Source organism: Boleophthalmus pectinirostris, unplaced genomic scaffold (genome assembly GCF_026225935.1).
Source record: "Boleophthalmus pectinirostris isolate CB_2022bp ecotype Guang Dong unplaced genomic scaffold, ASM2622593v1 HiC_scaffold_17, whole genome shotgun sequence".
Classification (NCBI taxonomy): Eukaryota; Metazoa; Chordata; class Actinopteri; order Gobiiformes; family Gobiidae; genus Boleophthalmus; species Boleophthalmus pectinirostris.
The window spans coordinates 25,419,471-25,435,634 of NW_026571115.1; the positions used below are offsets into that span (position 1 = coordinate 25,419,471).

The 16,164-nt window shown below is 37.2% G+C and overlaps 1 protein-coding gene across 1 annotated transcript in view; it reads left to right on the forward strand.

The window, feature by feature from the left end:
• Nucleotides 1-16,164, forward strand: part of cacng3b (calcium channel, voltage-dependent, gamma subunit 3b) — a 39,655-nt gene that overhangs the window by 21,963 nt on the left and 1,528 nt on the right. The window contains exons 2-3 of the mRNA XM_020919944.2: nucleotides 7,452-7,535; nucleotides 11,638-11,778. Of these exons, the coding sequence (XP_020775603.1) occupies nucleotides 7,452-7,535; nucleotides 11,638-11,778 (225 nt within the window). The remainder of the gene's footprint in view (nucleotides 1-7,451; nucleotides 7,536-11,637; nucleotides 11,779-16,164) is intronic.

Below are 16,164 nucleotides of genomic sequence, written 5' to 3' on the forward strand. Positions count from 1 at the left end.
AAAAATGTATTTAGAGGTCAGTGTTTTCTGTGTGGAATTATATATTTGGTTGTTGCCAGTAAAAGTATTTATTTCATTACAGCATGGAGATTTTGATTACAATTTGATGTGTTCCGCAGTATTGTTTCCCAAAGACTGGGTCATGACCCTCAGGTGGGTCTCAAGAGATTTTTCGGGGGTTTGCCTTGTCACGATCTGCATGTAGGTTGCGATATACAGTTCTGACACATAAGAGAGCGAGTGACTATTTTGTTCCAATATTGCTGGTTCAGTTGAATGTTGAAAAGAAATAGAAATGGGCTACATTTAATGTCCAAATAGGTGAATTATGGATCCTTTTATTGCTGGTTCAGTTACTGTTTTTCATTGTTTAAAACTTGAATACCGTATTTTTTATTAGCTATTAGCTATTAGGCACGCTCTTAAGCCTCCAACCCCATCAAAAAACGACTGCGCGCCCCGCAATCCAGAGCGCCCTATACACGAATCCATTTGGGTGTCCCAGCACGACTTCAGTAAACTACAAAGTCGCACCACCCGCAGAGCACGCAAACACACACGGAGCAGACAGCGACTGCACAGCGAAACACACCCGCAGCCACACTCATCACTTCGGGCGGATGAGGAACGGAACGGAGGAAGGAACCGAAAAAACGAGTGCAATGTGCCACTTCTAGACACAACTGAACAACTGAGTCACTGCGAACACGACGACAATCCAGCGGTCCCAGACACACCCTCCCTACACGCCACAACTGAACAAAGTCCAGAGTCACCGTGAACTCGCCAAAAAAAGTCCAACTGACCCATCGAACTGTTGTGTTTCGTTTAAAGTGCTGTGCGGTTTATTTGTGAAAAAAGTTTGAAAATAGACCATTTAATGACAGTGCGCCTTATAATCCAGAGCGACCTAATAGCCTGGTAAATACAGTAATACTAATTGTTCAGAGAGATACAATCACTCAATCAACAATATAATATCCTCATTAATGTTCAATAATGGTCAAATCCACCTTTATTTTGTGATTTACAAATTATGTCTATTGAGTTCGGTTGCAAAGGTTTGTGACTTTTAAACTATGGGTCCCTATAAAAAAAGTTTAGTTAAAAGTCCACCCTTAGGCCAAGCTATGGGTCGGGTCTGTGGAGAAGTTTTTTTCAGGCATTAACAAAAAACAAAGTATAAAAATGTACATAATGAAATAAACGTTTCATTTTTGCTGAAATGTTATGCACTGGGACTTTAAAGTTCCTATATTATGCAAAACTGACTCATATATGAACTTTTAGACATGTTAAAATGTTGTTAGCTTGTCGTGGACCAAACAGAAAGGCAAAGACAAGGTATAAACATAAGTAAAATTTTACAAAGTCAAAAAAAGATGTAATTTAACAAAGGCTCAAATTAGGTAAATCATTAAAACTGGGGTAACTTAAATCAAACTGAACAGAACAAAACAAAACCAACCAGACAAAGAACAGGGGTGTTTAAATACAAGAGGACCAACTAAAACTGAACACAAGAGGGGAGAATTACACTAAATACTTAACTAAAACTACTAACTTAATTGGAGTAACAAGAAGGCAAACAAGTAAAATACAGAAAATAATAAAGTGACTTTTAAAACAAACTAGACAAACAAACTAGTGCTCCCTCCTTTGTTTAGCGTGGATGGTCTCTGCCAAAGGTCCTCCGTCTGGCCACTCAAACAAAACAGATAAGAACAAGTATAAGTAAATAATTAAGACTTATATTAACTAAAATTTGTACACCCACATTAGAATATAAGTCTAAATAAAGGTATTAAATTAAACTATGTGTGCTGTAATTAACTTAATGTAAATGTAAATGAAATGAGACTGGCAATTCCATGGTTGAAATTACCCAAATGATTCTAGTGAAGTTTAAAAAGACATTGGAGCACTGAAGTCTGGGCCTCCCTGCTCAGAGTGCTGCTTCCGTGACCTGGCCCGGGATAAAGTGGAAGAAAATGGATAGATGGATGAGTTTGTACAAAATTTAACTTTAATAATTTTTTAAAAAATATCTAAAACGGTTCAACATATCAGCCGAAAAATATTGGCAGAGATCATCGATCATCAACCTCTGAATTCTAAACAATCAGTATCATTATCAGCCATAAAAAAATGTTTAATAGTCAATCTCTACTTAAAATACAATTGTGTGATTTGACCTTTTCTGTAAATTTTGATTGAAAATATATAGGGTTATCAAAAACACTGTGTTCATTAGTTGTTTTGTCACTTACACTTAACACCTTGTGACAAAGTCTTAAAGCAGGGGTGTCCAAACTTTTTCATCAAGGGCCACATATCTAAATACAGACGAAGGGCCGATCAAGGGCCATAGACTGGTGCGCAACTGATAATTGATAATTGAAATATGTGCATGTTTAAGACGTTAGAATGAGCCATCAGTCTTTTATTCACATTAAGATTCTCAAAACCACACACTAAATATTAAATGTCAGCTTTATCAAGGTAGATTTTCAAAAAAAACTTGCAATAAAAAGTAAATTTTTCATAGATGCAAGGTACTGTGGGCCAATTCTCCTGGAAGCCTGAGGGCCAAGAAAAATTTGTCTGAGGGCCGCATTTGGCCCATGGGCCATAGTTTGGACATGCCTGTCTTAAAGCATCCAATTCAATAACTAATCCAGTAACATCCAATGAAATGACTCTTTCTATAGCTGCAGTTACATGGGACCCTGTATTACCACATGACATCACAAGGTGGAACAGAGTGTTTTCAGTTTCAAGACCTGTTCTGATGTTTTTGATGAGGAAACATAAAATAGATCCGAAAATAACATAATGTGGGTCTTTTAAAAGCTGATATAGTGATTATAAAACACAATGTAGAAAAAGACAGAAATTATGTATAATATTTGTTTTGATTTTTCAATTTTTGTTGTGTTTTGTTTTTTTTTTAAAGCAAGCTCTAAAATGTCTGCAGAAAAACACAGATTTTCAGTGAATCACCAACGTCCTGCTAGATAATAGATTCAGTATAATGGCGAAACGAACCACCCACAAACAGCAGATCGATATCTTTTGTTAAATAGACAATATGCACTTGAGAGATTAAAGTGGGCGGAAACAACAAAATGCTTAATGGTTAGCTGTATCCAGGCTAATTTATTCTAGGGACAATAACTGTCTATTTCACCACTGAACCAGAGATCTTATAGAGTCCAATCTAGACATAACTTCATTTTCTTTCATTTGACTGGCTAGATTTATTCAAAACTAGCGCTGAATATTCAAAGCTTATATTAATATATCTGAAAAAGCACAATATTTTGTAATTTCCAGCCATTTCTTTTACTAATAGCACACTGAATAGACTCTTTTAATTACATCTCTGCACTCAGAATGTTATTGCGTAGGTAGAGGAAATTGTAGCTTTAGTCTTTCCCCCCTTTGCAAACATAATTGGCCACGTATTAAGTTCAGTGTCGATTAAAATGTAGAAATAATGAAGAAAAAGTTGCGTTTAATGCGGCAGAGGCCCTATGAATCAATTTGTGAATGATTCGGGGGGGGGGGGGGGGGGGGAGTGTGTGGGTACTGGAGGCGTGCAGTGGAGTTGGTATGCAAATGAGAGATTCGCTTTTTACTATCTTTCACCAAACACTTCCTGTGCTCTCATCTCTCCCCATCCTCCCCCCCATCATCTATCCATCCTCTCCCCATCCTCTCCCCTCTCCAGTCCCTCCATGTGTCCTCGGGTGCCCCTCTATGTTTCTTTGTATCCGGTGTGTTATGCTGTTATATTTCCAAGAATGTTTCTTGTTGTCCCCTCACAAATAGGATTAAAGCTGCACTATGTAACCTTAATGGGCCCATATTACACTGTTTTCCAGTCTGTTTTAATGTTGTTAAAAGAAACAGACCTGGAGTTATGTTTTGTTTGATTCACACATCTTAACACACGAACCCAGCATATTTAGGCTGAGTTTTTCTCCCAACTAGAAAACAGTCCACCTTGTGATGTCATGTGGTGTTACAGGAAGTGCTCCACTGTGTTTTTAAACTCCATACAGCTTCATTAAAATGGTTTAGGATAATTTTAGCCTTGGAATTTCCAATCTCTACTGAAGAAAAGGTAAAAGGAGCTGTTTGTAGACAGACTAATAATAAATATTTATTCAAACATGTGTGAATTACAAACACAAAACACAACTTTTGGTGTGTTTTAGAGGAGGTAACAACAGTCTAACATGGCTTAAAGCAGGAGACCCTAACCCCTGGGCCGTGGACCGGTGTCAGGCCGTGGGTCATTTGGGGTTGGGCCTGCGAAAGCATGAACCCCTGACATGACAGTGCCTCCTCTCATGTTTCCCGCGCCTCTAAACCAGAAATAAAAGCAGGACTAAGCCAGAACTAAACCAGAACTAAAACCAGAACTAAACGAAATCTGAACCATATCTAAAACAGAACTGAAACCAGGACTAAACCAGAACTAAAGCAGAACTAAAACAGAGCTGAAACCAGGACTAAACCAGAATTAAAACCAGAATTAAAACCAGAACTAAACCAGAACTAAACCAGAACTAAAACCAGAACTAAATCAGAACTAAAACCAGAACTGAAACCAGGACTAAACCAAAACTGAAACCAGGGCTAAACCAGAACTAAAACCAGGACTAAACCAGAACTAAAACCAAGACTAAGCCAGAACTAAACTAAACAAGAACTAAAACCAGAACTAAACCAGAACTAAACCAGAACTGAAACCAGAACTAAAACCTGAACTAAACCCAGAACTAAAACCAAAACTAAAACCAGGACTAAACCAGGACTAAACCAGAACTAAACCAGAACTAAAACCAGGACTAAACCAGAACTAAACCAGAACTAAAACCAGGACTAAACCAGAACTAAGCCAGAACTAAACCAGAACTAAACCAGAACTAAAACCAAACCTAAAACCAGAACTAAACCAGAACTTAACCAGAACTAAAACCAGGACTAAGCCAAAACTAAAACCAGAACTGAATTAGAACTAAAACTAGAACTAAATCAGAACTAAAACCAGAACTAAACCAGGTCTAAACCAGGTCTAAACCAGGACTAAATTAGGAGTAAACCATGCCGCTCCTATACGCCGCCGGTCCTTGAAAAAGCCACCCAGTCCACGAAATATTGTTGGACATAAAGCCCGTCCTTGGCTCAAAAAAAGGTTGGGGAGCACTGACTTAAAAGCTCATAAGAGTCGATGTTGCGTAATATAATACCTTTAAAATAATGTGGAATATGTCATCCAAATCGATATCATCTCCATGGAGACAAGAAAGTGACGTACCCTCCATCTGAAAAGTTGCATAACACATCCTTAATAAATCTTGTTGTGTTTCCCTGTTGATATTATTCTTAGTAATAAACTACATTACCCAAAATGCATCACCTCATCACAGTCGACGCTGTTTACAAACACTACAATCTCCCCCACGCGCGCTGATATGAGCTCTACAGATGGCTGTTATGACCGCGTGTGATTGATAGACTCCTTGTATCACTTTAATGAGCTTGCCTGGTGTTGCGTTCACTGACGTCTGTTTTTTTTTTTCACGGTAAAAACACATGCGCTGCCGATAGTGCTTTGAAAGTGAGCACCTGCATGTGTGATAAGGCTTTTCATTAGTGTTCCCTTCGCATGGCCCGGAGGCTACAGCACTGTCCCATATCATCTGTCATGCTCGCTCAACCCCCTCCTCTCTTTCGCTCTTTTTCCTCTGTTTTCTCTCCCTCGCTCCACTCGTCTTCTGTCGTCTGCTCTTGATGTGTATTCATATCTAAACATCGGGGACGTGTCATTGTTCAGTCTTGTGGAGATGGGCTTGGTGCAGTGGGGCTGTGTACTAAAAGTTAAGAGTGAGCAGCAGATCAAGAGTCATTTTGGTGCAATATGATAGTGACATATACTCTAGGAGAGACGGCAGCGTGATAAGAAAGGTTTGAAAAGTGGTCAAAACGCCTGGATTTCACAAATCTGTTGACCTTATAATACGAATAACTAACAGTAAATCAATAAATGTAGTAAGGTTTAGTCAAAGCTAGAGCTGAGTATTATTAAGAAGTTGCTGATAGGATACATACCTCGGCACAGTGCACTTTCGGTTCGATACAATATGTTTCAAATTGATTCAATATGGTTCAGTAAAAAATAATGGCTGAAAAATGATGGCTGTGATACTAAAAGTCTTTGTTAAATGACTTCTTGTGCAAAGTTAATACGAAACATGCCCATTTTAGTCATCAAAACTGTGAAAATGTCAAATGTGTTTCCTTCCTCTAAACAAGCAACAAAATTGTAGCGCTGTAACAAAATTATTTTGTAAAATATACCAAAAAATACTCTTGGCGATATATATCCATACAGCAGATAACAATATCGACAGTATATCATCACATTAAACTATACGATATTTAGATATTTTTGCACAGCCCTAGTCAAAGCTCATTTAAATCAACAGACCAGGTGATTTTGTTCAGTCCCTGAGCATCAGGTGTGAAAGTCAGGCAGCTGGTTTTGACCTCGTCTTCCTGAGATGTTCATTGAGCATTCATTTGCATTTTTCAGCTGTGAAAAACATTTTCCCGAGTTCTTGAGGGCCACACATAAACAGTTTAAAGAGATCAGCAATGCACTTATATAGTTTTATTATGTCATAACAGTACTTGTGATCTAATTGTTACTGGTAGTTATTTTGTGATCAGCTTTATATCAGAATATCAGACATTTTGTCTTAACACATTTCCAGTTGCAGCTGCAAAACAGCTGCAGCAGAACCAGTTAGAAAGATCTCCAGTCAAAATAACCCATTTTCTAATGAACAATCAATTCTGTCTTATTTTTTTACTTTTTACAAGGAGCAGGTATGACTTGTTACAAAAAGTTCAATACAATTTAACAACCGTATTTTTAATTGCAATGTGGCAGTGCAATGATGGTGCAGTGGGTTAAGTGTTTGCCCACCAGCTGGAGGGTTGCCAGTTCAAACATTTGTCAGCAATATCAAATAATCGGTCCACTGCTGCAGCTAAAATTGCATGTGGACAGGGCCTATATCACTTCTGTACTTTTAACCTTTAGTTCAGTAGAGATGAGCAGTTCCAGGGCCATCCAAATGATTCTAGTAAAGGAGTGTGGAGGTTAAAATGAAAATGAAACAAACCACAACTCGAGATATGTTTGTGATGAGTCAAGAACATTATAACACAGATCAGAAAAGTGTAATGTGGCCCCTTTAAAATTGTAGATAACAGAGCGTGTGTTAAACAAGTAAAAACAGTGAACATACCCTGAGAATGCCGTGTATCAGTGTTGCCTTTAGCTGCAGAGGAGTGAGAAGAATGGGCCCTGGTGCAGTCTAAACAGGACAAATGGTGTGTAATTCTTCTAAAGATGTGTTTGTTCTGGGCAGGTACGTTCCGAGGCGTATGTAAGAAGATTGATCACTTTCCCGAGGACGCTGATTACGAAGCAGATGCCGCCGAATACCTCCTCCGTAAGTTTAACGCATGCACTCACTCCATCTCCTGTGCGCAAACTGTCAGGGACTTTACTGGTGGTGTGAGACAAGAGTGGGTTTAGTTTGAGTCAGTGGGTAAAGGTGCATTGTGTAACTTTTTGGTTGGAGGTGTGACATTATATGACATTAAACAGCTCTACCTTATGTTTGTTAAATTACAGGTGGTTTTATAGCTCAAAAATACCTCAAAAACAGATATTCTGACTGTGAGTGGGGTTGCCTCTCCACAGATCTGACCTGTAACTTGGTCCGAGATGCTCTCCATGATGACAGAAAGGTTTAACACATTGAAACATTCCAGACAAAGCAATAAACTCCACCAGAAAAGTGAAACAACACACCTTTAATGTAGAAAAGATTGAATTGTTTATGAAATGTGATGATACCAGACAGTTAGTATTTTAGTATTAATAAAGTATATATTCTGCGGAGAAAAACAGGACACATTTTGACATCAATGAAATATTTTTTTCTCTTTTTTTTGTATATGAAATTCTCCTTATCCTTTTCTATTATACAATTTATGCAATTCTAGTTAGATTGGTTAGCTGTATATTGTTATTGTTATTTATCTTGATTTTTGTTTGTATATTTCTATTCTCCTGCTGTTGCTGAACTTTGGGCTACAACTTTGGAATTTCCCCAGTGTCTGACAATGGCTTTCTTATCTTCTGCAGTAAAATGTTTTTGAAAAAGCACAAATAATTACAGTGACAAGTGATAGATCAGGTATAAACCTTAAACATGCGCTAAGGCTACAAACTAATAGAAGTAACTTGTAGGGATGTAACAATAACCTAAATATCGTGATATCGTATCGTCAAAGTTCTCACAGTAATATCATGGACCATCACAATATATCAAATTACAAGTGTCTTTGCTTAAATTAAGAGTTATGGTGCAACAAGATAAAGAGAACTACATAGACCATGATCCTTTGACTTTGACTACAAGAAGAAATAACAGTTTTAAGCACTTTAAAGTCTTAGTTCTTTGGATTAAGTCTTGCCAAGGCATTTTAAGAGGAAAAAGTAGCATATTAACAGTTTTAATAAATATTGTATCATGAGATATATATTGTGAAAATATTGTACAGAGAGATTTGGATATTGGTACATCCCCAATCGTGAGCCTCCACACCATATCGTGAGCTTTTCCCACAATATCGCAATAAATATCATACCATGAGGTTCATACCATGACAATATCATATTATGAGACTTGCATATCGTTACACTTGTAGTAACTTAGGATGTAACGATATTAACATTTCTTGGTACAATATTATCATGATATGCATCTCATGGTACGATATTTTTTGCGATATTTTGGAGAAGCTAATATAATTGTAGATAGGACACTTTTTTTGCTTTTAAAATACCTTGACAAGATTTTGGTGTGAAGTATTACCATCATAATCCCAAGAATTCAAGTAAAAAACATATTTCTTCATGTTTTCTGCACTTAAATGTTTATAAGCTGTTGCTACTATAAAACCATGCATTTATGCAAAGGAACTTGTGTTTCGATAAATTGTGACAGCCCACGATATTATTGTGAGACTTCTGCCGATACAATATCACGACATTTTGGTTATTGTTATATCCCTAGTAGTAACTGTAGAAGCTTTAAAGAAGACTTGCTTACTTCAAACATGCATGAATCACTCCAAATACAACTTTGAGAGTGGAAATGAAAAGGGGAAACAACTCTAAGATGGTTAAAAGCTCTGAAAAGTTGAGGTCAGCTTTGAAATATAATTGTTTAGAGGCAAAAATAAGTTATTTTAATTCAATGTGTAACGTAAACGAAAATGTTAAGTGAGACATAACCTTTTATGTTAGGTGCTAACTCACAAGTGGAATATTTATTTTATTTATGTATGTTTCCCTGTTGTTTTATGAGTATCCAATAATCATAAATACTCATAAAACATCCCGTTGTTTATTATTGAGAGATAGGCTCATTGCTCAAGCCTTTTAATAATGACTTCTCACCCATAAAAAACGCCTTACCATGTATTTTATAAATGATATGTTTACAGTCGCTTGCCATTTACAGTAAACGGTTTCCAAAAGTATACTAGAATCATTTGTAAAGTACACATTTTCACCACGCTCTGTTGGTTAGAATAAAGATAAATGAATACACTACACGATCCTGTGCGTGGCGATTAGCATGGGGCTGTGAGAGTGATAAATGGTTGCTAGGGCTTGAATGAGCATCGGAGGAGATCGTAACAGATGCCACATGCGTACGCCGCGAAAACAAACACTAGCATAATCGCGAAATGACAGAGTGAAACTACAATACTTTTTATTAAATCCGGCGCTATCAAAAGAGAGATCAGTGGGGGGTCAAAGTAAACGCTGCAAGGATGGATGAAGCTAAAGAAACACAGAAAATGGATGCGGCCTCTGCTTGACTAAACACAATACAGCATCCCCAGAGGCAGCCAATCGCGCGACGGGACTCACGGCGGATCGGCCAATAGGGGGGCAGGACCTAGTGACCGTGTTTTGAAGAGCCTAGAGGTGTGGGGCAGGGGGGCTGTGCGGTGCCACTGGACGCGGCTCTTGTCTGTCAGTGTAATGTAAGGTTTAAACAGGAATACTCGAGACAGTCTGTTTGTAAAGCTGCAATATGGCGCTGTATCCTGTGCACATATGTCGTTATGGGAAATGTTTGGATAACGGCGGGTTTTCAGATTCGTCGTCTTCTTATCGTTATTGTGTTTCGCATATGCAGGAGCCCGACTCTCCATCTGGCCACTTATTTTTGTCATTTGAGTTTGTAACATTTAGAGTAGTTTTGTTTCATATCTACAAACAGCAACACATGGGCTTTTGAGTGTGTCATTTTTCCTGCAAAACAAAGAGAGAGTATTATTATTATTATTTTTATTGAATGCGCTTTGATGTCATAAATGGAATATAACTTGCTGAATTTTCAATATTCTTCTCTAATGAAATTTCTTTTATTGCATACACACAACCAGGGGTGGAGACTTGCGAGTCGTGACTTGGATTCAACTCAGACTTGTCACTATATTTAGGACTTGATAAAATTGACTAAGACTTGGAATGCGACTTGGACTTGAAGGTCAGTGACTTTGGACTTAACTCGGACTTGAGGCCTGTGACTTGAAAAGCACTTTTAAATCTGAATTCTTTCTATTCTGACTGTAATGATTCACTCTAAGATCTTGTCAGACATTTAAAAAGGAAAAAAATTCAATTCTACAACTCTTCTACACTCTATAAATACTCATATATAAATACACTATGACTTTTTACAAGTACAATTCAGTTTAAAATTCATATAAATGGCAAAAATCTAAGCTATATTTGGTACTTTGGTTTAAAGACTTGAAATGACTTGAAGCTCAAAGCAGACAACTTAGACTTGACTTGGACGTATGGGCCAGTGACTCAAGACTCAACTTGAACTTGTCTGCATTTGACTTTGGACTTGACTCAGACTTGAGGTCAAAGACTTGAGACTTACTTGAGACTTGCAAAACGATGACTTGGTCCCAACTCTGCACACAACCATCACTGTAAGAACTTTTACAATATTGCTACAACTAGTGACATCTGAGTCATAATTTAAAGGTCCTATATTACGCAAAATTGACTCTTGTAAAGTTTAAGCCATGTTAGAATGTTGTTATCTCCTAAAAAACACACCCAGAGTTGTGTTTTATTTCATTCACACATGTTGGAGCAACCCTGCATTATCATGTAGTTGTAGTTTTCAAGTTAGCAACCACCTTTTACTTTTTGATCGGTAGAGATTTGCAATTCCAGGGCTGAAATTATCCAAAAGATTCTAATGAAGGTGTATGGAGTTTGTTTTATGGTTGAAAGAAGAACTCATAAATACATAAATATGCAGGATTCGTGTGTTAAATATGTGAGAATGAAACAAAACACAATTCTGGGTATGTTTGTGATGAGGAAACATCATAACATAGATCAGAAAATAGTGTAATATGGGCCCTTTAAAGACTGAAAATGACTATAACTAATGTCACTTGTACCAAAATCATACTATTTTCTTTGTAACTGTATTACAGGTGCAGTGAGAGCGTCCAGTATTTTCCCCATCATGAGCGTGGGCCTCCTCTTCCTCGGGGGGCTCTGCGTGGCGGCCAGTGAGTTCTACAGGAGCAGGCACAACGTTATCCTCAGCGCAGGCATCTTCTTTGTATCTGCAGGTAGGTTTTTTAAGAAATAAAATGAGTAAAAGTATGCAAGAGGTGTGCAAGAAAAATATGACTCAAAGTTGTAATGTTTGAATACAAATTTACCACTATTTTAGATCAATCTTTTACACAAAACTTGATACATTTAACATTTTAACGCTTGAATTAAGACATAATCTGCTTTTTCACTGAGCTAAAAGGAGTTAGAGCAGACAAGACAGTGCAAGTGCAATGGTGAAAGAAGTACTATAGTGTGTTACTGAAGTAAAAGTACAAATAGCTGAGCAAAAAAAATTACTTAAGTAAAAATATTTAGTACTGTAAGTGTTTAAAAATGTACTTTAAAGAGTAAACATTTAAAGTATTTTGTGCAGATTTTTAGATCTAATAAAGCTTAAAATGTGGTGATTTTCATACAGAGTTGTGCTGAATTTTGTTCAACAGAAGAAATTGAATCAGTTGTTTTTTTTTCGCTGTTTTATTTGTGTGTGTTTTGTTTGTTCAAACAATGAAAGTGTTAAAAATAAACCCCCCAGCTTTTTCAGAAGGTCTCAAACTATAATAAAAAATACTTTTACCTTTCAGTCCAGTTAAAAATGTAGTGGGGTAGAAAGTACAGATACCTGCTCTCAAATGTAGTGAAGTAAAAATATAGTACAAATAACAAAAATTTATACATAACTACAGTACTTGAATGTGGGATGACTGGGACATACAATACTAAGTAACTATAATAATTTTATGTGGATCTATAATTACATGGCTTGATGTGTACTCCATTACAAGTTTAAGTACAAAATCTGTGTATCATTCCTTAATTTGTTTTTCAAAATAAAACCAAAATTAAGAAAACAAAAGAAACAACAATTTTCTACATTATTTATCACCAAAACCAAAAATAAAAAAAAACAAAAACAGTAGTATTTAGTTTTCGATTTTGTGTGACTGGGACTGAGACCGGGACTGAGACTGTGACCAGACTGGGACTTAGACCAGGACTGAGACCTGGACCAGACCGGGACCAGACTGGGACTGAGACCAGGACAAGACCGACCAGGGACCTGACCGGGACTGAGATCGGAACTGAGACCGGGACTGAGACCAGGACTGAGAGGGGACCAGACCAGGACTGAGAACGGTTTAGTCCTCATTTAGACCTGGAGTAGACCTGGTTTAGACCTGGTTTAGACCTGGTTTAGACCTGGTTTAGACCTGATTTAGTCCTGGTTCAGTCCTGGTTCAGTCCATATGCAGCGCAAAAGTCCGGCATCACAGTTTAAGTCACAGAAACGGGAAAAGGCCATTATCCGTTTTTTTTTCCATTATTCCTTTTGGTTTTGGAAACAAATAATGAGGAAAATAGTTTTTTTGTTTTTGTTTTGTTATTTTTGGTTTTATTTAGAAAAATGAATGAACGAATGATACACGGACTGTACAGGTTTAAAAATCTACCGAAAAAAGTACAATTACTCCAAAAAAATGTACTCGATTACAGTAACTTGAGTATTTGTAATTGGTAACTTTCCACCCCTGAAAACTAGAAACAGGAAGGAAGTAGGATTTCTTTGGGCCGTCTCTCAGTTCTGTACACATTTACCTCCTCATCTCCTTGATTCCTTCCTCCGTGATTACCAAGAGCCAATTAGAAACAAACCTGCCTCTCTCCTCTTCGGCCCTTTGTCCTCACTGAGCCAGAACCGAGGAGACGAGGAAACAGAACTGGGACTCGGCCACAGTTATCACATTTACACATCAACCTTCTATGATGTGAGCACTCTCGACAATTGTCCGTTCCCGGTCCATTCACAAACATCTTGCACTCATCGGCTTTCAATACGGCGGAAACTCTCCCAAATATTTGAACAGGAAGTGGCTCTTTGGTCCTTTAGCTTTCACAGAATAGCCCGCGCGAGGAGAGGAGACGAGAGCGAGCAAATGGACGCAGCCTAATCAATCCTCTGTGAAGTCCCGTGAGGATTTCTAGTGCACTACAGTACTACCACATGGAATCCCCCTACACTCGTGTCCTAGCTTTTGACACGTACAAAGATCCGTAATTGCTGTTCACTGGGATGTGTAGGGCCCCATTGGGTTCTGTAGTAAATTCTTGAAGCCAAATTGGTAATTATTTCGCTCAATAATGCTGGGTGATTGTGGCTAATTGCAGTGGGCTAATTGACTGTATTGTGAACACTGTATTTGGGTGTAATGATATAGAGTAGGAGTATAGCAGCTGTGTGCAGGCAGGGATGTCAGATCACACTCCCACTTCTCTGATCAACTACCGCTAAGTTTGGGTTGTCTTTCTTTTTATTCATTCAAGCACAATTGGTTTTTTGAAAGGATATTAAAGGCCTGTGTATTTGATGGTTTAATTTGTATTGCTCCGGTGCATATATATTGTTTAAAGGGCCCGTATTACACTGTTCTCTGAGCTTTGGTATAATGTTTCCTCATCACAAACATGCCCAGAGTTAGGGCTGCTTGATTACGGAAAAATCATTATCACGATTGTTTTGGTCAATATTGAAATCATCATTATTTAAATGATTATTTAGTTACACGATGCATTTATTCAGCATTTCTCTCTCAAAAAACACTTTGTTATTGATAATTTACCCCAAATTTTCAAATTAAATGTAGGCTACAAATATGTTTCACTTCGTGGAAACCGTGTGGCTTGACGGTAGGCAGGTACTTTTTTAAATTTAACCAATCGCTGCTGTTTGGTCGTGACGTATGTAATGAGCTGTTAACGGGAATAACTGGTATATTAAGCTTTCCCTAAGTCCCGTAGGAAGAAGGGCAATAACATCTTTCCCCTTGATAAAATTCACCAAACATTCTCTTTGTTCTGGCTGTAAATCCTCGATCTCGGGAATCGTTGCCAACACAGAATCTACGGCTCTTCGCTGATTGGCTTGTGCCCTGAACTCGCACTTCTGGGATTCTTGCAAACTGCTCAGTGTATTCCAATTCCTGACCTAGTCACTGGAGAGAAACTAAATTGAGTGGAGGCAGTTGGTGGTGCCAGCCAGGCTAACAAATATGTCTCTTAGAGCAGTTTTGCGATGTATAAAACATAAAATTAATAAAATATTCTTTGAAATAAATAATAGAAAAACATCAATGTATATAATGTATGCATTAACTAAATATCTACCTGTTGTTCAATCTCTGTATTTAAAAAAACAAAATAAATATACTTATTTATTAGGGATCTAACAATAACCCAAATATCATGATATTGTATTGTCAAAAGTCTCACAATAATACCGTGGACTGTCACAATATATCAAAGTTTCTTTATAGTAGCAGCAGCTTATAGACATTGAAAACTACATATCTCATGATTCATTTCAGTGCAGACAACATGAAGAAATATGTTTTTTAATTGAATTCTTGGGATTATGATGGAGATAATTTACACCAAAATCTTACACAAATTGAAATTCTTCCATCACTGTTGGCATCGACCCATCATACCATTAACTATGCCCAAATGCCACTGTAAAAAAGTTTACTCATAATTAACCATAACTGCATCAAAAAGACCCAAATGTGTTTTGTTTTGTATATTTGCTTTTTGTGTGGCTTATTTGAAAGTGCATTTATTGATACAGATGACTCAGTGCTGTTTGTTTTTATTGGCCTCTGAACATAAGTGTTACTAATCACAATAATAAGGTAATTTCACTTTGAGGGAGTCACTTTCACACTGTGTTTACTCTAATCAAAATCTATAGTATGAAGGGCACATTGACGTTCTGCAGTCATTCTTTCAGTCAGCTGCTGCTTCTTTCGCAAAGCTCAGATACTTTTTATTTTGGTGGGATTCATAATGGTCAGTTATAGAAGACAAAGTGTGGACAGTAATGCCATTTGACAGTCATTTCATTTGGCAAAAAGAATATTATTTTACTTTTTGGTATGATGTTATTTTTAGATTGCAGTTTGCTGTTTTGTGGTTCAAGAAGTGAAGTCCGTAGATCATTGAGAACTTAAATAATCAATTCTTAACCATTTTGTAGTAAAATGACGAGAATTGAACGCTTACAGGCCTAAACACAGTAATATTAACTCCATCCATACAAAATTATGTAATGACAAATTCTATCTAGATAGTACATTCAATCCATAGAGACAGAACATAAAAAAAATTAAATGTTACTGTCAGAATCCTACATCTTTGTGCAAGTAGATATAACGTCCATAGAGATGCATTAGAGGAGCTGCATAAAATGTCAGCAAAAGAGTTAAGAAACCCTGTTAACTGATGATTTACGACCAGTAAAAACATTTTTCACTATGATATTATCAAAATGAATCTTAAAGCTCTTAAAATGTGGAAAAAGAACTGGCTGGTTTTAAATGTTTTACAGCAGTCCAGAGATATTC